Genomic DNA, 21846 nt, shown 5'->3' with positions numbered 1-21846 from the left:
ACAAGCCCCACCCCCTGCTCCCAGCAGCCCTCAGTCAGAGCAAGAAGCAGCCAGGTAAGTTGCAGAGCCCCCCCCCCCGCACTCCCACTCCAAAACAGTCCAGTGGCACCTTTAAGACCAAGTTTTATTCAGGTACAAGCTCTCCCTCCTCTGTGAGGACAGATCTGCACGTCCCCCCCCCCAATAGCTAGCAATCCAAAACAGTCCAGTGGAGCCTGAGCGGTGGGTGTTGCCTTCTGACACACTTCCGGTGCTGTCAGGGGGTGTGGCATATGCAAATAAGTTATGCTAATGAGCTCCTGCACCTCTTTTTCTGCGAAATGACCCCTGGTTGCCAGGTACTACCTGTCTGCGGGCAGGGGGAATCTCTGGGCCTTTACGGGATCTTCTACCCCACACGGCACAATGACGTCCCCTGGAAGTGGTGTCATCGTGCTGCCAACGTCACATGGTGACACTCTAGTTTGGGGGCAAAACTCTATGGTTTGAGCCCAATTTCACTACAGAGTTTTGCCCAAACACTAGAGCATCGCCGCACAACGTCAGCAGTGCAAGGATGTCACTGCCGGGTGATGTCATCGTGCCATGTTTTGGGGCATTTGCAGGTGGGGTTTTCCCCTGTTGGCCAGCGGCAGGGAGGAGCCTGCCAAAGCAGGGGAAACCACGCCCAGGTTGGGGAGCTGGCATCCCTGATGTCAGAGGTCCAAATGTGCCTGCAGGCTCAAAAAGGTTGGGTCTGAGTCAGACCATTGCTCTAACAAGGCCAATATTATCTACTCTGATTGGCAGAGGTCTGCAGGGTCTCAGGATGTGGTCTTTCACACCACCTCCTACCAGATCCTTTTAACAGGGGGATATAGGGAGCTGAACCTGGGCTTTCTGTATGCCAAGCCACGGCCTCTCTCCTCCCAGTCAGTCAAACGCTCCAGCAAGTGCCCATGCAGACTCTCCCATTCACCCTATATAGAAATGTCAAGCAGGGACCAGGTTAAGAATCTGTCCTTGTATCCCAAACACCTTATCAAAACAACGCTTAAGCCTTCAAAGCACTTCAGCTACCTGATGCAATGACGGGAGAAACTGGAGCACATTGATGCTAGAAAGTTTCTAAAAGAACAGAGTATACATTAATTTTAATTTTTTTTAAAAACCCATCTGAACAAGCTTTTAGGTGAAATTTCCATAGAGATTACCAACGAGCAGTTTAGACAGGAACACTTTGGTATGACTTCAAAGAGCGTTAAAGCTCTCTCACAGTACATAAATCCTGAATGTCAAATTGCACGTGTTTCGGGATTTTGCTCTCAGGCAATTCTTTAGACACATTTCAAATCGGCGGTATGATGGGGGAGCTCCAGTCACATTAAATGCTAATGCCAGACCAGTTTCAGAAAGAGATGAACAATCTGGGTAACCGAGAAAAATATCCCAAACACTTTCCATTGTTAAGCTTCAGAAAATAACTAACGATTTCAGCCATATATATAGACAGCCACTGTTTGGAGCATAATACAGAAAGCATTCAATCTTTTAAAAAATCTGATATTGGCTCATGTTCCGCAACATTTGAGTAGAGAGAAAAAGAAGAGATTGGATTTATACCCTGCCATTCATTACCAGAAGGAGTCTCAAAGCGGTTTACAATCTCCCCTTCCCCTCCCCACAACAGACACGCTGTGAGGTAGGTGGGGCTGAGAGAACTCTTTTGAGAACTGCCCTTGAGAGAACAGCTCTGAAAGAACTTATGACTGACCCATGGTCACACCAGCAACTGTATGTGGAGGAGTGGGGAACCACACCCAGTTCTCCCAGATTAGAGTCTGCGCTCTTAACCACTACACCAAACTGGCTCTCAGTAACCACATCTAGACATCAAAAGACAAGCCAGTTATCACTTAGAGGTTCACTAGTCATGAAAAGTTTTTAGCCAAGAAATATTTTATGTACAATACTTATGAATCCACTGCTTAGCTAAAAAGCTTTTGGTACATACTGCAAAAATAGTCTCCAATTACAGTGGCAGCAAACCTCTGAACACCAGTGCCAGGAGGCAACATCAGGGGAAGGTCTTGGCCTCTCCAAAGGAAGGTTTGTTGGCCCTCCAGGATAACTGGCTGGCCACTGAGTGAGACAGGATGCTGGACTAGACGGGCTGCTGGTCTGATCCAGTGGGTCTCTTCTTATGTTCAAGATGATTAACTTTATTTGATTCTTTTTCACATAGTTCTTCAGGATAGGTTGATAAAAGATAATTGCATTCCTTAGTCATAATAGAGGATGTTATAAATATAGCAGGAGAGTTAGAATTTCAGCAGGTCAGCCAACTGGAGCAAGAACTTACTAAATACAGGACATTATTTATATCATAGCATTCCAGTGTTTTAAATAACTTTTGTGAGGACTAAAAGACCATTTCCTATTAACAGAAAGATCTATCTCAGTCTTTGAAGGCACGTAGTTTCCCATGACCTAGAATATTGAAATGGGGTAAAAATTCAAGGCTACAGCTTATTACGATGGGCCTACAAACTAGGCTTGTCAGATCTAGGTTGAGAAATTCCCGGAGATTTGGCAGTGAAGACTGGGGCACGCAGGGTTTGAGGAGGGGAGGTACATCAGCAGGTTATAATTGTTGGAAATGTATGTGTTTACAAGGTCTGACAATTCAGTCATTATAGGGTTAACTTGTTTTCCTAGTATTGCTATTGTTTGGACCGACCTGGAAGGGATACCTGACACTGAGCCAATGGGGAATTAGCCCGGGAAAAGTAGCTTTCTACTGTGATACAGATTGGTCATTTGTTTCAGGTGACTTCCTTTCTAGGAGTCAAGAAGAAGGAGAGTTTCTCCATTATCTGTGTGCTAGGTTTGACTATAGGCAGCTTAGAAAATGTAGCTGTTGGTGTTATGTTTATTTGTAGTAATCCCATGTACCTTTTACCCTTAGAAATAAAGGTTTTTAAAAGCAAAGAAATCTCTTCTTTCCAATAGAGCAAGATCCATTGATAGTCTGAGTATTAAACACTTTTGACTGTTTTACAACAATAATGTCATAAGGGCCACCCTCCACAGCAATCATTTTCTCCAGGCAAACTGATCTGTCACCTGGAGATCAGTGGTCATCCATGGAGATCTCCAGGCACCACCTGGAGGTTGTTGACCCTACCTACAAGCCCAGCCCAGGTCCTTTAGGATCTCTATAAAATGGGTGTGTGATGGGGCTTTAAAGTTATGCGCCCACAGTCAAAGGTGTGTCTGTGTGGGGGTGTATAATCTGGTCACCAGCCAGCACTTTTTGACAACTCAGTCAACTCAGACAACTTTGACAACATGCCCTCACAAATAGTTGTGGTCCCATGAAGTCAAATAATTTATAGTAAAATTGGTCCATTGGTACATCTAGACCCACACCATCTCTTCCAACTGGCTCTCCAGATCTTGGGCCCTTCCCAGCATCTGTGACCCCAGACTGTTCAACTTGAGACACCATGGATTGAATCAGGAGGATACATATCCTGATTCCATGTAGCTGTCATATAAAGGAAGGTACGGAGTTGTTTTCTCTTGCCCCAGAAGGTCGGACCAGAACCAATGGGTTAAAATTAAATCAGAAGAGTTTTTGGCTAGGAAGAACTTCCTGATAGAGTGGTTCCTCAGTGGAACAGGCTTCCTCAGGAGGTGATGGGCTCTCCTTCATTTGGAGGTTTTCAAACAGAGGCTAGATGGCCATCTGACAGTAATGTAGATTCTATGAACTTAGGCAGATCATGAGAGGGAGGGCAGGAAGGGTTGCATCAGTCCTTAGTTCTTGTGGCCCTTTTTTACACGCCCAGGGAAATGCTGATTGCCACTTTGAGGTCAGGAAGCAATTTTTCTCCAGTCTGGTATGGCAAGGGATCCTGGAGGTTTTTTGTCATCTTCTGGGCTTGGAACAGTGGTCACTGTGGGTTTGGAGGGGGAGATAGTTGTGAATTTCCTGCCTTGTGCAGGGAGTTGGACTAGATGACCCTGGAGGTCCCTTCCAACTCTATGATTCTTCAAGCTCTTCTAATAAGAAACTGCCTTGTGCATGAGGGACAGAGGTCCCAGCCACTAGACTTTCAATTGCTCCTTCATGTATACAAATCAGCAGGGCAAGGGGGAGGTAAATTTTCATAGTGCACTATTGAAAAGAAACAACTAGATGTCTCTACAAAGACATCCCTTCCCCCATTAGGATTTTAACACTATCAGTTAAGAAGACAACTCACAAAATACAAGTGCTGATACAGAAAATTAAGCCAGTTTATGTCTAGTAGCTTCTGACTTATGGCAACCCTAGGTATTCAGGGCTCTTTTTATAGAAAAAGCCCAGCAGGAACTCATTAGCATAATAGGCCACACCCAACAGCAGGAACTCATTAGCATATTGGGCCACACCCTGACAGCACAGCTCATTAGCACATTAGGCCACACCCCCATGTTACCAGAAGTGTGGTCATCCAGCCACACCCACCTTTTGCTTGTTATTCTGTTTACCTTGTTTGTTGTCAAAACCCAGGGCCTTTTTTGTAGCAGGAACTCCTTTGCATGTTAGGCCACACACCCCTAATGTAGCCAATCCGAATGAGTTTCTGCTGTTGGGTGTGGCCTATTATGCTAATGAGTTCCTGCTGGGCGTGGCCAACTTGGGAGCCAGCCGGAACTCCGTTCCTGTGCGTTCCTGCCCAAAAATAGCCCTGGTATTAATGATATCCAGAATGTCCTACCATTAACTGCCTTGCTCAGGTCTTGCAAACTGAAGGCCTTTCTTGAGTCAAGCCAGTTATAAATCATCTGATTTAAACTTTTCTATCCCATAATTTCAACAGTCTGCCAACATCAAACTTCATAAACCAATTGGCCACTTAGCAAAAAATCCAAAATTTGTCTATCCAGTTCAGCAAAATGCCCCCCTTAACCGTCTGATCTGACAACCTGCATGAAAGATACTCTTCCATAATGAGGGATCTGACAACCTGCATCAAAGATACTCTTCCATAATGAGGGAGAAGACATCAGACAAGGCCAGTTTCTGACCTAGTCCAGCCAGTCACTTTTCCCATGATAACAGGATGGTTGGAAAGGATGTGTGGGCAGATCTAAAAGGAGACAGGGCACAAGTGAAGTAACTGTTTTTATTCATTTTATATACTGTATACTATATATATTTTACTGCCAACCTAGCAGTTCGAAAGCAAGAAATTGCAAGTAGATACATAGGTACCACCATGCACCTTGGTGTTCAGGGCTCTTTTTGTAGAAAAAGCCCAGCAAGAACTCATTAGCATAATAGGCCACACCCAACAGCAGAAACTCATTAGCATATTAGGCCACACCCCTGACAGCAAAGCTCATTAGCACATTGGGGCGCACCCCCATGTTATCAGAAGTGTGGTTATCCAGCCACACCCACCTTTTGCTTGTTATTCTGTTTACCTTGTTTGTTGTCAAAATCCAGGGCTCTTTTGTAGCAGGAACTCCTTTGCATGTTAGGCCATATACCCCTAATGTAGCCAATCCTAATGCGTTTCAGCTGTTGGGTGTGGCCTATTATGCTAATGAGTTCCTGCTGGGTGTGGCCAACTTGGGAGCCAGTCGGAACTCTGTTCCTGTGCGTTCCTGCCCAAAATTAGCCCTGTGTTTAGTCATGCCAGCCACATGACCATGGAAACATCGTCGGACAGCGGTGGCTCTTCGGCTTTGAAACGGAGATGAGCACCGCAACCCTAGAGTCGGATTTGACTGGCTTTCGAGCAAGGGAACCTTTACCTTTATATATATGCACTTTGTGCTCTTGTAAGCCGCCCTGAGCCCGTTCGCGGGAAGGGCGGGGTATAAATGCGATGAAAATTAAATTAAATTAAATTAAATGTGTTCAGTTGTCATCTTGCAAATGTCAGATATACTATAGTAACACCCACAAACTATGTAACGGACCTTTCATAGAGACATGCGCTCGTGAACTTCAGTCTAATCCCTTCCCCTTTACAAAAGCCACTCTCGTGTTAGGATTACAAAATCAGGCAGCACCTCAGTTAATTTGTCTTGCCTGAATGAGCTTTTCTACCATTCAGATTATTCCATGCTGATCACCATGTTTCCAAGCAATCAGCTAAAAGGAGTTCTTCCCTTTGTGGCTATCTCAGAAGACCGCATTGAGAGAATGATCCATTGTGCTTTTCAAAAAAAAGTTATTCATTTCCGTCACAGCCGGAATACAAAAGAATATCTAAGCATGTCCAAAATATTATTTTAATCCTTACTGAAGTTGCGGTAACTACGGCTGCCTCAGCTTCTGGGAACAGGGAAAAGAGATAAGGGACGTTGTTAAAATTCACCACTTACAGAAATTAAGCACTGAAAGGTTTGGAAGGGGAAATGATCTGCTTTAAGCATAAAGATTTTACTAGCTTCCAGAATGTCTTCCCCATAATTGTTCGCCTGGTGCTAAACTGGAGAAGCTTCTCTTCTTACTGGGCCTTTGCCATTTAGCTTTTAGTCCTAGCATTGTATCATTTTTTTTTACTCTATTATTTCTTGCTGATAGTTATAACTTATCTGGTATGAATACAGTATCCCAGTGCGTATGGCACTTGGCAGAATATTTGATGAAGTTTACAATCTAAACTATAATACATGGGGGGACCTCAAGGGATCTTGCTACTGGTTTTTAATCTCACACAGGTGATTTACTGTATTTATTAAATTGGATTCTATTTCTTTTAACCGTAGACTGCCTCAAGTACCCATCTTGAAGGTGCAGCATGGAACTATTTTGAACGTATGAAGCTGCCTTATGCAGAGTCTGTATTGCCTACTCAGACTGGCAGCAGCTCTCCAGGGTTGAGGGCAGAGGTCTTCCATATCACCTACTACCTGATCCTTTTTAACTGGAGATGCCAGAGATTGAACCTGGGACCATCTGCATACCAAGCAGAAGCTCTACAAGACCCACAGCCCTGCCTCAAATCAAGTAAGGCCCCGTTCATACGAGGCAGTTTGGGCCGGGAGCGGGCCGGATTGGAGGCGCATCAGACGGGCGCGATCCCACGGAAACATCTGCCTGGCGTCGCGCTCCCGCCTCCAACCCGTCCCTTCCCCCGATGAAGCGCCTCAAAGATGAACCACCTAACTTCGGTGGTTCCTCCGGTTGAGCCGCTTCATCCTCCCCGCGGGATCGGCGGCGCGTCTTGCCGCTGTCGCATCCCCGCCCCCCTGCCGTACTGCGCATGCTCGAGCATGCGCAGTACGGCAGCCTCCCCCTCCGACAAGTGTCGTCCTCCCCGGCATCTGATCATGCCGGGGAGCAATGGAGCGCGGCAACCAGGATCCGTGGGATCCCGCCGGGGCGTTTCTTTTTTGGCGTGGCTTTTAAAAGCCGCACCTCGCCCCGTCTTTTCCCTGCCATGTGGCAGGGGCCAAAATCAATGTATTCCCTTTTTACTTATTGAACCCCTACTTGTTTTACTCTGAAAATAGGAGAACCTCTCTCATGGAACCAAAATGGGGTTGAGAAAAAGAGGTATAAGATGTATAAAAAAGATGTATAAAAGATGCCAGGATCTCCCCAGTCCTCGTCCAAGGCTGTTAGTACTGCACCACACTGGGGAAAACGATGGATCTACGTTGCAGAAGACTGGAAAACAAGTCAAACACGGGAATTCAGACAAGAAAGGGAAAGCATAAATGCATTCAAAGCATTAACATGTGTTTTGACAATGTATGTTTTAAGCATCCCTGACAAGTGTTTGTCCAGCCGCTGTTTGAAGACTGCCAGTGAGGAGGAGCTCACCACCTCCCAGGCAGCCGATTTAACTGCTGAACTACTCTTATTGTGTAAAAAAAATTAAAATCCTAATATCCAACCAGTATTTTGCCGCCTGTAATTTAAACCCATTATTATGAACCCTGTCCCCTGCTGCCAGCAGGAGCAGCTTCCTTCCAGCCTCTAAATGACAGCCTTTCAAAGACTTCAAGAGAGTTATCATGTCAAGCTTCCCTTCTCCAGACTGAACATTCCCAAGTCCCTCAGCCTTTTTTGGAGGGCTTGGTCTCAAGGCCCCTGATCATCTTTGTCAGCCTCCACTGCACCCGCTCCATTCTGTCCACATCCTTTTTGAAGTGAGGCCTCCAGAACTCCACACAGTACTCTTGGTGTGGCCTGTCAAAGTGGTATACAGCAGGACTATGACATCTTGCAATCTGGATGTTATGCCTCTGTTGATACATCCGAAGACTGCATTAGCCTTTTTTGCCGCTACATCACACTAATTCCTCATATTTTGCTTACAGTTCACCCATACCCCAAGGATCTTGTTCACATACACTACTACCCAGAAGTGTGTCCCCCAGCCAGTATGCATGCTCCTCATTTATGTTACACAGACGTAGAGCTCTGCACTTATCCTTGCTGAATTTCATCTTATTCACATCTGCTCACTTTTCCAACGTGTTCAGACCTCAGTGAATTCTACCTCTATCTTCTGGTGTATTCGCTACTCCTCCCAGTTCAGTATCATGAGTAGTCCTTCCATCCCCTCATGCTGATCATTTATAAAAATATTGAAATGTACCAGGCCCAGAACCAAGCCCTGTGGCACCCCACTGGATACTGTGGGACATATATACATGTATGTATCTATCTTCTTTACTACGGCTGTTGTTTTTCTGTGATTTGTAGCTGATTTGTCTGTTTGAACCAACACTGTTTGATTTTAAAGTTGTTGCAGCTAATATTAGGCCTCTGACACTCTGAGCTCTGCACTTATCCTTGTTGAATTTCATCTTATTCACATCTGCTCACTTTTCCAACGTGTTCAGACCTCAGTGAATTCTACCTCTATCTTCTGGTGTATTCGCTACTCCTCCCAGTTCAGTATCATGAGTAGTCCTTCCATCATGCTGATCATTTATAAAAATATTGAAATGTACCAGGCCCAGAACCAAGCCCTGTGGCACCCCACTGGATACTGTGGGACATATATACATGTATGTATCTATCTTCTTTACTACGGCTGTTGTTTTTCTGTGATTTGTAGCTGATTTGTCTGTTTGGAGCAACACTATTTGATTTTAAAGCTGTTGCAGCTAATATTAGGCCTCTGGCACAGGACAGAGGAACTCCTGAGGAGGAAGGTATTGAAGCATAGAGAACAACCAGTTTGTGTGTTTCTATAACTGAAAAGTTTAACTGCAAGCCTGCTGACATGTAACTAAACTGGGAGACATGTGGGAATAGAATTAGCTTGTACAATTGATACATGCTGGAAAAGTAAAGCCATTGTTCTGGAGTAACAATTTTGAAGGCAACAGCTTAAACCATAGTAACATCTTCTCGTATAAATGGAGTAGATAAAGGCGACAATAAGAGCTTGTGAAAAGTCCAAAGCAAGGGCGGGAAAGCTCACGTCACTATGAAGTCAGAGTTGTAAGACACGTGCTTGGAAGGTTTGTTACCTATTATAAACAGAAATGCCACGATTATTTGAATTGAACTGCTTGCCTGTCTTGCTAGCTGGATTAAAGTTTTTCTTTTCCTCTGCTACCTGCATCCTTGGCGTGGTGTATTGATTTGGCTATACCAGTCTAAGAGCCCATTTTGGCAACCAACACCTCCCTCCAATCCGATAAAATGCCATGGAGGTTCTCTGGGTGGGTTCTCCAACCAGTTCCCTGCACCCAAGTGTTCTAGAGTCCAGTCCGCAGGCCTCCAGTTTACCCATCAGAACATCATGGGGAACCTGGTCAATAGCTTTACTGAAATCCAGGTCAACAACGTTGACGGTGTTCCCACGATCCGATCCGACACACTCTCCACTCAATCAAAGAAGTAATGAAACAAAGAAGCCTTGCAGAGTGAGTGTGAGCTGGCCACTCTCTCAGCCTAGCCTACCTCAAAGGGTTGTTGGGAGGGTAAAATGGAGGAGTGGAGACCAGCATACACCCCCCCCCCCAGCTTCTTGGAGGAAGGAGGAGGCTTTAAAAGGACTAAATAAAATTTTCAAAACCCATTTTCAAAACCCCAGCATTCTCAGTGTGGGGAGGGGAGACCAATATCCATTTTAGGATCAGCCTTTCCCACTGGGCACTTCTAGCAAGCGGCCTCGCTAAGGACTGGCAGCTTGGGAAAGGGCAGCTTTGCCTTCCAAGGAGCCGCCCAAGCCACAAGGACCCACCTCGCCCCCAAATGCGTTTTCTTTCAAACCACCCCACCGCCGCCTCTTGCTTGCAACGTCTCTGGGCAGCCATCTAGAGCTGCCAACTCCTGGGTGGATTTCCCTCTTTCTCCTTCTCTCTATGGGGCTGAGCAAACCGCTCGAAGAGTCGGAGTCCGAATCCAGCCTCCTTGCTCGGAATCCGGGCTCTGATCCCTTCTCTCCCCACGCATCTTGTTAAAAACGCCCAGACGAGCCCTTTCTGCCCGCATTACTCTGCAGCACTGATAGCGTTAAACCTACAGAGCTGTTTGCTAGAGAGGCTGAAGGGGGGGGGGGAGAGGGAAGGCTCTGTTCTTCTGGAGGGGGGGGATTCTGAATTGGGGGGAAAGCCCAGGAAGGGCTTCAGATTTGCAACCGCAGGGGAATGCCGTGCAGCAGCCGGATAACGGGAAGGTTTACCTAGAAGTAAGGCGATGGGGGATATACTTGCAAATCTTGGAAAGGGGTGGGGGGAGGCAGGGATCAGTCTCGGCCACGGTTGTCAGCTCCCGGATGGCCAATTCTTGCACATTTAGGGGGAGTGGATTCTGTGAAAGGCCAAGTTTGGGGGTGCGGTGGGGCTGAGATGGGAACAAGGCCGTAGAGTCCTCCCTCCAATGCAGTCCCCGACCTCTGTCAGCTGGAGGTCGGTTGTAATTCTGGGGGATCTCCAGGCCCCACCTGGAGACGGAGAACAGTCCTATTAGGCACCAGTTTTGCACCGCTATTTAAACAGCTTTTTTTTTTGGGGGGGGGGGGTGATAATCAATGTCTTTTAGTACAAGAAAGGTTAAATGTATGGAACGGAACCTTTTGCTGGTCATGGATGATCTGCAAACAAACAGAACCTGGCCCCTTTTTGGTTGGAGGAGTAAGAAAGAGACATGAGGGAAGGGAACTGCTGCCTGCCTTGGTTAACTGTAGCCCCATCCTAAGACCCAGATGCATTCCCAGTGTGGGGCCAGGCCTGCAAGCCGGTGCCCAAGGCCTGCACAGCAGAGGAGAGGGACATTTTAAAAACCCTGTTGCCAAGGCGCAGAGAGCCTCACAACGCCAGGGAAGATCATGGAACACCACCAATGCCCACCAATCACAGCACGATGGGCAGAGCATGCTGATATGGCCATACCCCCTGATATCAGCCTTCTGTCCCCCACATGCGCAAAGCCAGACGGGGCAAATGGCACAGAGGGGCTGTGAAGACAGAGGCATGAGCGATAAGACCCCTGGAATAAACATATCAGGGAGCTCCACAGATGTGGATTTGAGTACCCACCTGCAGCAGTGTTTTGCGAAGTGGGCGCACAGGGAGAGAACACAGCGTCGCCCCTGTCCCATCATTCCACAGCTCACTTGGCAGAGGCAGCCATAACACAATGCCAAATGCTCCCTCCTGCACTGGGGTTTGGGTGGGAAGAACAGCATCCTTTTGCCAGGCAAGAGAAGTACAGATCCCCAGGGAATGCAACATAGAGAAACACAAGTCCACAGCCACAGGAGGGGTAAGCTCATGTCCTGCCAAAGGGGATGCCAGCAAGAACACCAAGCTCTCCTTTTGGTAGTTGGGAAGCCCAGAGAGGGGTCCCCGATGGTATCAAATGGGATGAGTTGTCTGTGCTGATTGGCTGGCCCGAATGTCAAGCATTTTCACTGGTCCCCCACTCCTCCTACCGTCTCCAGCCTGGGCACCAGTGATACACTTACTAGCCATCCAAAGCTGTTAAGAACATAAGAGAAGCCAGTGTTGGATCAGGCCAATGGCCCATCTAGTCCAACACTCTGTCACACAGCGTTCAACAACTGGGCTTAGGCTTGTTCCCGAACAGGCTGGACTCTGGAAAAGGGTCCTTCTGTCAGGGTGAGCTGGAATACAGGGCCAGGAGAAAACTGTGATTCTGGTTGTAAGACTTGTGATATATTCCCTGCTTCTTCATATAGTAAGAAACTCCAAGGGATACTGTTTGCCTGGGTTGGTTCCCCTGGGAAAGAGAAATCCCTGGACGGAGCCTTCTAGTGTTGTTATTATACTGGCAGAGCTGAGCAAGAGTGGAAGTCAGAAGAATTCCCACAGCGTAGCAGGTCCACTACCCCACATCGGATGTGAGTGTTTCTGCACCTCAAGGTTCTTGAGCCAAATCTCATCCAAAGCCTGCCTGCCTTTCTTGCCCGATCTCAGCTGCTCATTCTTCCCACAGACACATTCCTGCCCCTTCCCCTCAGCTGGCTGCTTGGACAGAGCTCTTGCGTAACACTTCAGGCCTATTGAAGAGATACATACAATGAGCCAGTTTGGTGTAGTGGTTAAGTGCACGGACTCTAATCTGGGAGAACCGGGTTTGATTCCCCACTCCTCCACTCGCACCTGGCTGGATGACCTTGGGCAAGCCGTAGTTCTGATAAGAGCTGTTCTTGAAAAAGAGCAGTTTCTGTCAGAGCTCTCTCAGCCCCACCTACCTCACAGGGTGTCTGTTGTGGGGAGGGGAAGGGAAAGGAGTTTGTAAGCCGCTCTGAGACACCTTTGGGTAGTGAAGGGCGGGGTATAAATCCAATCTCTTCTTCTTCTTCTTCTTAAGGGGTAACCAGTCTGTCGTCTCCTTTTGGGCCTCCAGTTATCTTAAGAATTAGCCCCTGGGAAGACAGACTGAGGCAATGTAGCAAGAAGCTAAGCCTATAACATCCTTAAAGAGCCAAACAGAGACACTTAACTTTCCCAAAGAACCAAGGAGACATATTTAAAACAGCTTGGTATGTAATATGGCAAAATGATGTTAAACCTGGTCCACAAACCACAAGAAGCACTTTTGTTCTGCTCCACCAGGGCAATTCTCACTTGTCTCCTGAGGATATGAAGGTTTGTGATGTTTAGCAGTGTATCCCCATTCTCTTTTTATTTTCCTTTTGACACGTTGCTGTCTGTCTCTCTCTGTCCCCTGAGGGAGAAGCCTCTGTTCTTAGCCAAGTGAATAAAGGCATTTTTTCACAGTCGGAGGAGGAGACCCAAGAGAAGGGTAAGGAGATGGAAGAGCAGGACCCAGAAGGACCTGGAACTGACAAGAGAGCAAGGAAAGACCCTCTTCTCCTCCAAGCTGAGGGTGATGTTGAATTCGGGGAAAGAGCTGTGTCAGAGATCCTGGCCATGACCTCAGATGTACATAGCCGGCGCTTCCGACAGTTCCGCTACCATGAAGCTGATGGGCCCCGAGAGGTTTGCAGCCAGCTCCATGGACTTTGCAACCACTGGCTGAAGCCAGAGAGGCGCACCAAGAAGCAGATCCTAGACTTGGTGATCCTGGAGCAGTTCTTGACTATCCTGCCCCAGGAAATGCAGTGCTGGGTCAGAGGATGTGGGCCAGAGACCAGTTCCCAGGCAGTGGCCTTGGCCGAAGGTTTCCTCTTGAGTCAGGCAGAGGAGAAGAGGCAGGCAGAACAGGTGAGGGGATTTCCTCCAGGTATGTTCTATTCAAACAGCGATATCTGGCCTTATCCTAAGGTTTCCCTGAGATATATTTGTCCAAGTTTTAATTATCCAAATGGGATAATTCCTTCAGCTCTCTCTTCTACCTGAGAATTTTTTATCCCTCCAGGTAACTCACCAGGTTTGCTGATAGAAGGGTGCAGAGTCTAGGAGTGGGGCAGGATCTATTCCTTCGTCTGTTCCATTCCATCTCTTACCCCTCAATCTTGCTGCTGTTTCAGATGCGGGGACCATCCCTGAAGATAGAAGCTACATTCTCTGAGGCGGAAGGAGCTTTTTTGGAGCAAGGGCAAAGGACACAGGCCCAGGAGTGTGCCCAAGATGTCCTCCCATGTGGTAAGGGCTCATTTTGCCTAGATGCAATTGGGGCACCGGGTAACTTTGATGGGTAGAGGGTTCCGATCGGGGAAATAATTAAATACTTCTTCACACAACACAGAGTTAATTTCCAGCACTCAGGGTCTACTAACTGTGGTGCCTCTGAAAGGGGATTAGACAAATTCATGGAAGGTAATTCCTCACATTAATTAAAATACTCATATCTCACCTTCCTTCCATAAGAGCTTTCAAGAAGAGGCTGGACGAACATTTGTCAGACATGCTTTAGGCTGGTCCTTCATTGGGCAGGGGGTTGGACTAAATAGTCTGTATGGCCCCCTTCCAAGTCAATGATTCTATGGTTTGAGGAACTAAAGGTGGCTCAAAACAGAAAAGGTAGACAAACCTCGGCAGAACTATTCAGTCTGGTGAATAAAAGGAGCCTCCACCTTCTGGGGCAGAGCTCTGAAAACCAGTTCCCAGGGGCCAATAATAATGGGAAAATTTGGCCTCTGTGCCCACACTTATAGGGGCATCTGGCAGGCCTCTGTGGGAAATAGGATGCTGGGGTAGGGATGGCAGCCTATGGCCTGGCATCCCAGAAGCTTTGGGGTGGGTCTTGAGCAGATATGATATCATGTTGATGTGTCTGGCTGAAAACCTGGTTGTGATGTTAGCATGACAACAGATGCTCTGAAAACTCATTGATATTACCCTGGAGTCTCCAGATGTGTTTAAGTCACATCTGGGGTTTTGGCCAAAGGGGATGGTGACATGTCCATGTGGCCAAATGTGCCTGCTCTAGCCTGCAGGCCCCGTTCCACCCAGCCCTCCTAGGCTTTTGCACCACCGGGAGAGGCTTTCCTTTCTCTTTCAAGTAGCCCACCACCTGATCAATACAGGGATTTCCCACTGGGAGGATCAGGACCTCCAACTCCCCTTCCAAGCTCTGAGGCCTCGCCTCTGCATCTCCTGCTGCTCAGTGCCTGGCTACTGTAGGGGCAGTTTAATGCTTTGGGCGCCCTTGGGGGAGTAGCCATTTGCCAACTGCCTGCCTTCCCTCTGGCCTTCCTTCTCTATGTGGTACAGAGAACCACTAACAGCATCAAAAGTTATAAAGAATTTATTAAAAAGAAAATGTTAACAAGCATACTTTTAGCACAGCACCAGACTGAGCAAGGAATTCAAAGGAAATTGGTAAAAACACAAATCCTCTGTCCCTTTCTCTATACATGCCCTTACAGATGTCAAAATAGGACAGGTTCTTTAGCTTAGCTAGTTGCAAAACTTTACAAAGTTTCCTCTACCTTGAGGATCTCTCCTGGCTCTTCAGGTAAGCACGTGTTCAAAAATGGCTGCTTGCTTACAGACCCCAGCTAAGAGTTCTCCTGGCAGCTTAATCCCAAAGAAAGACAGCATCATCTTCCTGCCAGTTGGTTTTATTAAATCTCTGTCTCCTCCCACTGACCAGGTCAGAGCTTTTCCTGTAGGTTCTAGAAATCCCCTTCCTGATGGTCTCTCTGGCATTCTCAGTCTTCCAAATCTATGCCCCCTGCTAGGAGAACGGGGTGGGGGTGGTGTGAACTGGCCCATCCCATTGTCTCTCCTGCTAGATCCATTAACATGTGTATGAAGGTCGCTGATCTTCCCCTCTCCCTGCCTGTCCAAAGGAAAAAAACCTGCAAAAATGCATCGTGGAGGTTTGGGCTTGTTGCCAACCTCCCAGGAGACAATGCATTTCTCCACACGTGACATCATTTCTACCCCAGCCCCCTCTTTTCCCCCCCCAGCGCAGACTCGGGTGCGTGAGAGGGCCCAGCTGGCAGGAGAACAGCATGCCTGGGCTTTTGGTCTGATCCAGCAGGGATGCTGTAACCTTTGGAGCTCCAGAGTTTCAAGTCCCATAGAAGTCTGAAATATGTTGGCAGCTTTTATAACCCCCGAGGCTCATGCATTAACAGTCAGACCCCTCCTCCTGCAGAGGGGAAGTTTATGGGTCAAGAAAGAGACAGAAGCAATGCTCTTAACATCACCCCAGAACCTTAAGTGCAGGGCACTGCCTAGGCCAAAGTCAACAAAATGGATGCCAGCCAGGCAAAAGCCTGGGAAAGTAGTTTCAAAGTGTGAGTCCGAGTGGCTGGCTGGCTGGCTACTGGCCCCTCCTCGCCCTAGAGAGATGCATAATTTAGAACAATGGATCACCCAGGACCTATTGATTCACTCAGGGGCAATCCCCTCAACACACAAGCCTGCTTCCCCCAAACCCACTTATTTTAATTTAGCAATGATTAATCAGTGATTACTCTATTAATCAATGATTAATCTATTTACCATCCCTCATTACCTTTCCTGTCCAGTGCTTGTAGAGCCATCAAGCCTCTCCCACGCCTTTGTTTACCTCCGGTAGAACCATTATTGTCTTCCAGCAGTGTGTCAATCCACCTCAGGGTACATTTTGCCCTATAACTATGCCACTCTGCTACCCAGCTTTGGATTTGTGTGTCTTGAATGTGTCTTGAATCCCTCCTCACACCCTCACTTGCGTGTGGGCTCTCTTTCGCTTCCTGAACCCTCCTTCGAATTTATACTTCTACGGACCTCTTCAGGATTGGTAATTATCACCTTTCCCTAAAAAGGTTTCCCTTTTCCTCCTTGTATGTGTTTTATGGTGTGTATGCATTCTTGAATTACCCTTTCCATAAAAACCTTACCTGTTGAACAACTGCCTGGCTATGTTCTTTTTAAATTTAATTTTATATTTTTAAAGGGATGCAGAATGGAAAGGGGGGGAGGGGAAAAACACATAAGGAATGTAATTATTGAAGATAAAATATAAAGGGCAATTTTACAAATGTTAAGGACATTCCTTAGGCAAGGTTTGTGTGTGTGTGTACACAAAATAAAAACATAAAAAATGACATAGCTTAAAATATATGACATAACTTATATATGGCATCATAGCTTAAAGATATATATATGACATAATAGCTTAAACAATCAGTGTAACAACCTACTCAAAATATTCTACCTTTTTCTCTTAATATAGTATCTTTTATATTCTGTCTTTTCTATTAGCATGAATACCCTGAATATAAGGAAGCTTCATGCACTTGTATATAAAAGGAGATGGTTGGATGGGGAATTAAAATGAGGAGGAGAAAAAGCTGGAACAGAAAAAGAACATATGGCGCAGAGGCCTATCATTGGCTATTGGCCAGAAGATATAGTCCAACACTCTGTGTCACACAGTGGCCAGAAATACCAGTGCCATCAGGAGGTCCAGCAGTGGGGCCAGGACATTAGAAGCCCTCCCACTGTTGACCCCCCCAAGCACCAAGAAGACAGAGCATCACTTGCCCCAGAGTCCCTATCTATACCTTGTGGCTAATAGCCACTGATGGACCTCTGCTCCATATGCTTATCTAATTCCCTTTTGAAGCTGTCCATGTTTGTAGCCTCCGCCATTTCCTGTGCCAGTGAATTCCATGTGTTAATCACTCTTTGGGTGAAGAAGTACTTCCTTTTATCCATTCTAACCCTTGTGTAACTTGTGCTTCTTTTCTGCCTCTCCTACAATTTACTAAAACAGGGCAAGGTTTCACACCCCTGGGAAGGGGGTGCATGAAGCAGGGAACCAACTAGCAGATGGAATAAGTCATGGCAAACACCCTTCCCCCTTTTGTCTCACTAACAGGCAGTGGAGAGAAGCTGTTGAGCCATTATCTTTTCAGAGGTGTGGAAACGTCTGCTGCACGTCCGGTCCAGGTAGGAGAGATAAGCAGGGGACAGTCCTCTCCTTTCTCAGGGGGACATTTCTCCCTGCAGTCGCTGGAAGGTGTCCAGGCAAGAAAGGCTGTGTTTGCCCATGCCAAGCTCTGTATCCTGCATACTATGGGAATGTTCCCTTCCAGTGTCAAGTCTCTGCCTGGCCTGATTTCTGGCAATGGAATCTGCTTTTTCTTTCAGTGTCCCTTTTCCTTTGAGGAGGTGGCCGTGTATTTCACCGAGGCAGAGTGGACCCTGCTGGATCCAGGCCAACGAGCTCTCTACAGGGAAGTCATGCTGGAGAACTATGGGAGCATGGCCTCTCTGGGTAAGTGTCACGGACTGGAGTGCAGGCAAGGCGAGAGAGGGATAGTCCGGGTCCAGTCCAAGGTCGAAAGCCGAGAGAGCAGGAAACCAAAATACCAAGTCCAAGGCACAAACCGTAAACGTTGTCGTTAAGCCAGAGTCCATGGGGTCAGGAGCCAAAACACCAGAGTCCAGGGCACTAATCAAGAGCATTGTCGTCAGAGCCGGAGTCGAGGAGCCGAGAGTTCAAAGCAGGAAACAGGAACATGGGCGAGGTGAATGAATGAATGAATTGAATTTATTACAGCGCATAGCCAGCAATATAAAACCATACCTACAAATATTTATCATATAAATAGATACATGGGCGAGGTGGGTGCAGAGTGTCGTCAAGCTGACTAGTTGCTAGCTCAAGGGATCGACCTAGAGTGAGGAGCTAAATATCCCTCCGGGCTGTTGTCAATTACCGGCCAGCGCGTGTGTCCCGGCTCCTCTTAGAACTCAGGGCTGAGAGACCACCTGCTGCGCAGGTGTGCCTCTCGCCATCGGGATGCAAAATCCCGCCAGTGCTGATCTCGCAACTGGGCCACCGGTGGGGGCGAATCAGGGGGGCTGTTTGACGCGCGTTGTTCCGCCTCAGCTGTTGCCGGAGCAGCCTCTGCGGCTTCATTGGGGCCAGGTGTAGCATCTGCCGGAATTGGGAGCTCATCCTTGGCAGTACTAATGACAGAAAGAATCTTTCATAGGTGCCAAAGGCGTGAATTGCTGCCACTGGGATGATGCATGAATCAAAATATTGAACAGCAATGCACCATTTTGAAGTCTGTCCTGCTACTTGTCCAGGGGCAACTGTGGCCAGTGTTGTGGCCATCACTCAAGCTATAGAGGGTGTCCTGGCCTGAGGCAAAGGGAGGGCTGAGAGGCCCTCAGAAAGACAATGAATGGGGTCATACTAATTTCTCTGTTTTCAACCTTGACAACACACCCTTCCTCCAGAGGGGATTGACTGCCATCTGCCCTGACTCTGATCTGGAATGGATTCATCCCCCTTATACTGGTTGGGATTGCGGGTTTTGATCTTGACCATGTTTTGATCTTGACCATGTTTCTTCTTGCTTGGATTTCTTTTCCCCCCGATATAAGAATTTTCTCTCTCTCTCTCTCTCTCTCTCTCTCTCTCTCTCTCTCTCTCTCTCTCTCTCTCTCTCTCTCTCTCTGCCAAAGAAGAAACAAATATAAGAGAGACTGTGGTGGAGACAGACATAAGCCTTGTGACCGAAGAAGGGCTGGAGAGTTTCTCAAGAAGATCTCAGGAGAGGATTTCCTTCCCAAATGAGCTCACTGAGAGTGGGTATCTTTCATGTTTATGTCAAGGGAATGAGCAAGGAATAGCCTTGGGCCTTTTCTGCTTCACTTCTATGCAACTCTGGGATCTGGAAGCTCAGAAGCTCCTTCTGGGCAAGAGCTCAGCCGCGGCTCTTAAGGGGCCATGGTATCCTTAAAAACTGGATATTCTGGGGAAAGGTGGGCAGGGAAAGGTGGGCAGGGGTTAGTTAAGATCAGCCAAGCTGGACATCAATCCTTTCCTACTGCAGTCACCTGCCCTCCCAGGTGTTAATGGGATCTCTCTCTTTATTCCAGCAGAGGATGATCAGAGGAATGAGGAGGATGAGGAACTTGATCAGCAACTGTCAGATGAAGTTAAAAATGAAGACTTCAAAAAAAACTTCAGGAAACAAGGCAGACCCAAGGGGCAGAAAGGCAGCCAAATGGTCAAGAAGAGGGATCAACCCACTCCTTGCCAAGGGGGGGATTTCCAAAAAGTCATTCACATGGCGGAAGAAACATACAAGTGCTTGGAATATAAAATGGACTTCTCAGAACAAACCCAATATAATGTCCAGTTCCATGAAAATAATTTCAGTTTCAGTGGCAATCTTCAGCACCATCTGAGAACTGACAGAGGGAATAAGCATTTTGAGTGCTCAGAGTGTGGAAAGACATTCAGTCGGAGTTTCAATCTTAAACAGCATCTAAGAACCCACACCGGGGAGAAACCTTTTGAATGCTCAGAGTGTGGAAAGAGATTCAGTGACAATTCTACTCTTCAACGGCACCAAAGGACCCACACAGGGGAGAAACCTTTCAAATGCTCAGAGTGTGGGAAGAGATTCAGGCACAGTTCTACTCTTCAACGGCACCAAAGAACCCACACAGGGGAGAAACCTTTCGAATGCTCAGAGTGTGGAAAGAGGTTCAGTAGGAGTTCCCGTCTTCTAGAGCATCAAAGAAACCACACAGGGGACAAGCCTTTGGAATGTTCAGAGTGTGGAAAGAGATTCAGTCAGAGTAGCCATCTTCAACAGCATCAAAGAACCCACACAGGGGAGAAGCCTTTTGAATGCTCAGAATGTGGAAAGAGATTCAGGCACAGAGGCAGTCTTCAACAGCATCTAAGAACCCACACAGGGGAGAAACCTTTGGAATGTTCAGAATGTGGAAAGAGGTTCAGTCAGAGTAGCCATCTTCAACAGCATCAAAGAACCCACACAGGGGAGAAACCTTTTGAATGCTCAGAGTGTGGAAAGAGATTCAGGTTGAGTGGCACTCTTCAACAGCATCAAAGAATCCACACAGAGGAAAAACCTTTTGAATGCTCAGAGTGTGGAAAGAGATTCAGGCACAGGGGCAATCTTCAGCTACATCAAAGAACCCATACAGGGGAGAAACCTTTTGAATGTTCAGAGTGTGGAAAGAGATTCAGTCAGAGTAGCCATCTTCAACAGCATCAAAGAACCCACACAGGGGAGAAACCTTTTGAGTGCCCAGAGTGTGGGAAAAGATTCAGACACAGTGGCGCTCTTCAGCTACATCAAAAAACCCACACAGGGGAGAAGCCTTTTGAATGCTCAGAGTGTGGAAAGAGATTTAGTCGGAGTGGCAAATTTCAGCTGCACCAAAGAACCCATACAGAGGAAAAACCTTTTGAATGCTCAGACTGTGGAAAGAGATTTAGTCAGAGTGGCAAACTTCAACTGCATCAGAGAACCCATACAGGGGAGAAACCTTTTGAATGCTCAGAGTGCGGAAAGAGATTCAGTCAGAGTGGCACTCTTCAGCTGCATCTAAGAACCCATACAGGTGAGAAACCTTTTGGATGCTCGGAATGTGGAAAGAGGTTTAGTGGGAACGGCAGTCTTCAACTGCACCTAAGAACTCACACTGGGGAGAAACCTTTTGAATGCTCAGTGTGTGGAAAGAGATTCAGTCAGAGTGGCACTCTTCAACTGCATCGAAGAACCCACACAGGGGAGAAACCTTTTGAATGCTCAGAGTGTGGGAAGAGGTTCAGTCGGAGTAGCAAACTTAAACTGCACCAAAGAATCCACACAGGGGAGAAACCTTTTGAGTGCTCAGAGTGTGGAAAGAGATTCAGTTGGAGTAGCACTTTTCAAAAACATCTAAGATCTCACATGAGGAGAAACCATGTAACTGCTTAGCCCCTGAAAAGAGCTTTTCTCCTATTTCACCTGTAAAAGACAACCACGGACCATACAAAGTGTTGAAATGATGTAAACTGTTGTGAAGAGCTCGAATACACAGAAATCTTATCCTAATTGGGAAGAAGTGTTATAACTGCTTGGACAGTGGAAAGAGCTTTAGCCACATTCAAAACCTCAAATAGATCCCACAGGGAATAAAACCAAGGATGGGGATGGGGCTCTTTGGGTTGAAGGATCAGTTGATATCTCCTTTAGCTTCAAG

General features: G+C 47.0%; 1 protein-coding gene across 3 annotated transcripts; it reads left to right on the top strand.

Annotated features, from left to right (window-relative positions):
- The first annotated feature begins 19753 nt into the window (after nucleotides 1-19753).
- Nucleotides 19754-21624, top strand: LOC107107703 (zinc finger protein OZF-like). 3 transcript variants are annotated; one of them, XM_015408013.1, is made up of 2 exons: nucleotides 19836-20587; nucleotides 20756-21624. In XM_015408013.1, the coding sequence occupies exons 1-2, from the start codon at nucleotides 19851-19853 to the stop codon at nucleotides 21579-21581; spliced, it is 1563 nt and encodes a 520-aa protein (XP_015263499.1). In that variant the 5' UTR covers nucleotides 19836-19850; the 3' UTR covers nucleotides 21582-21624. The 3 variants fall into 3 exon arrangements, with proteins under 3 accessions (XP_015263500.1, XP_015263499.1, XP_015263498.1); XM_015408012.1 differs by having other exon boundaries at nucleotides 19836-21259; nucleotides 21344-21624; XM_015408014.1 differs by having other exon boundaries at nucleotides 19754-21624.
- The last annotated feature ends 222 nt before the right edge of the window (nucleotides 21625-21846 follow it).

Source organism: Gekko japonicus, unplaced genomic scaffold, assembly GCF_001447785.1.
Source record: "Gekko japonicus isolate JY-2015 unplaced genomic scaffold, Gekko_japonicus_V1.1 scaffold1, whole genome shotgun sequence".
Taxonomy (NCBI): Eukaryota; Metazoa; Chordata; class Lepidosauria; order Squamata; family Gekkonidae; genus Gekko; species Gekko japonicus.
Note: the sequence above shows the minus strand (reverse complement) of the source record. Positions and strands in the feature narration are given on the sequence as shown.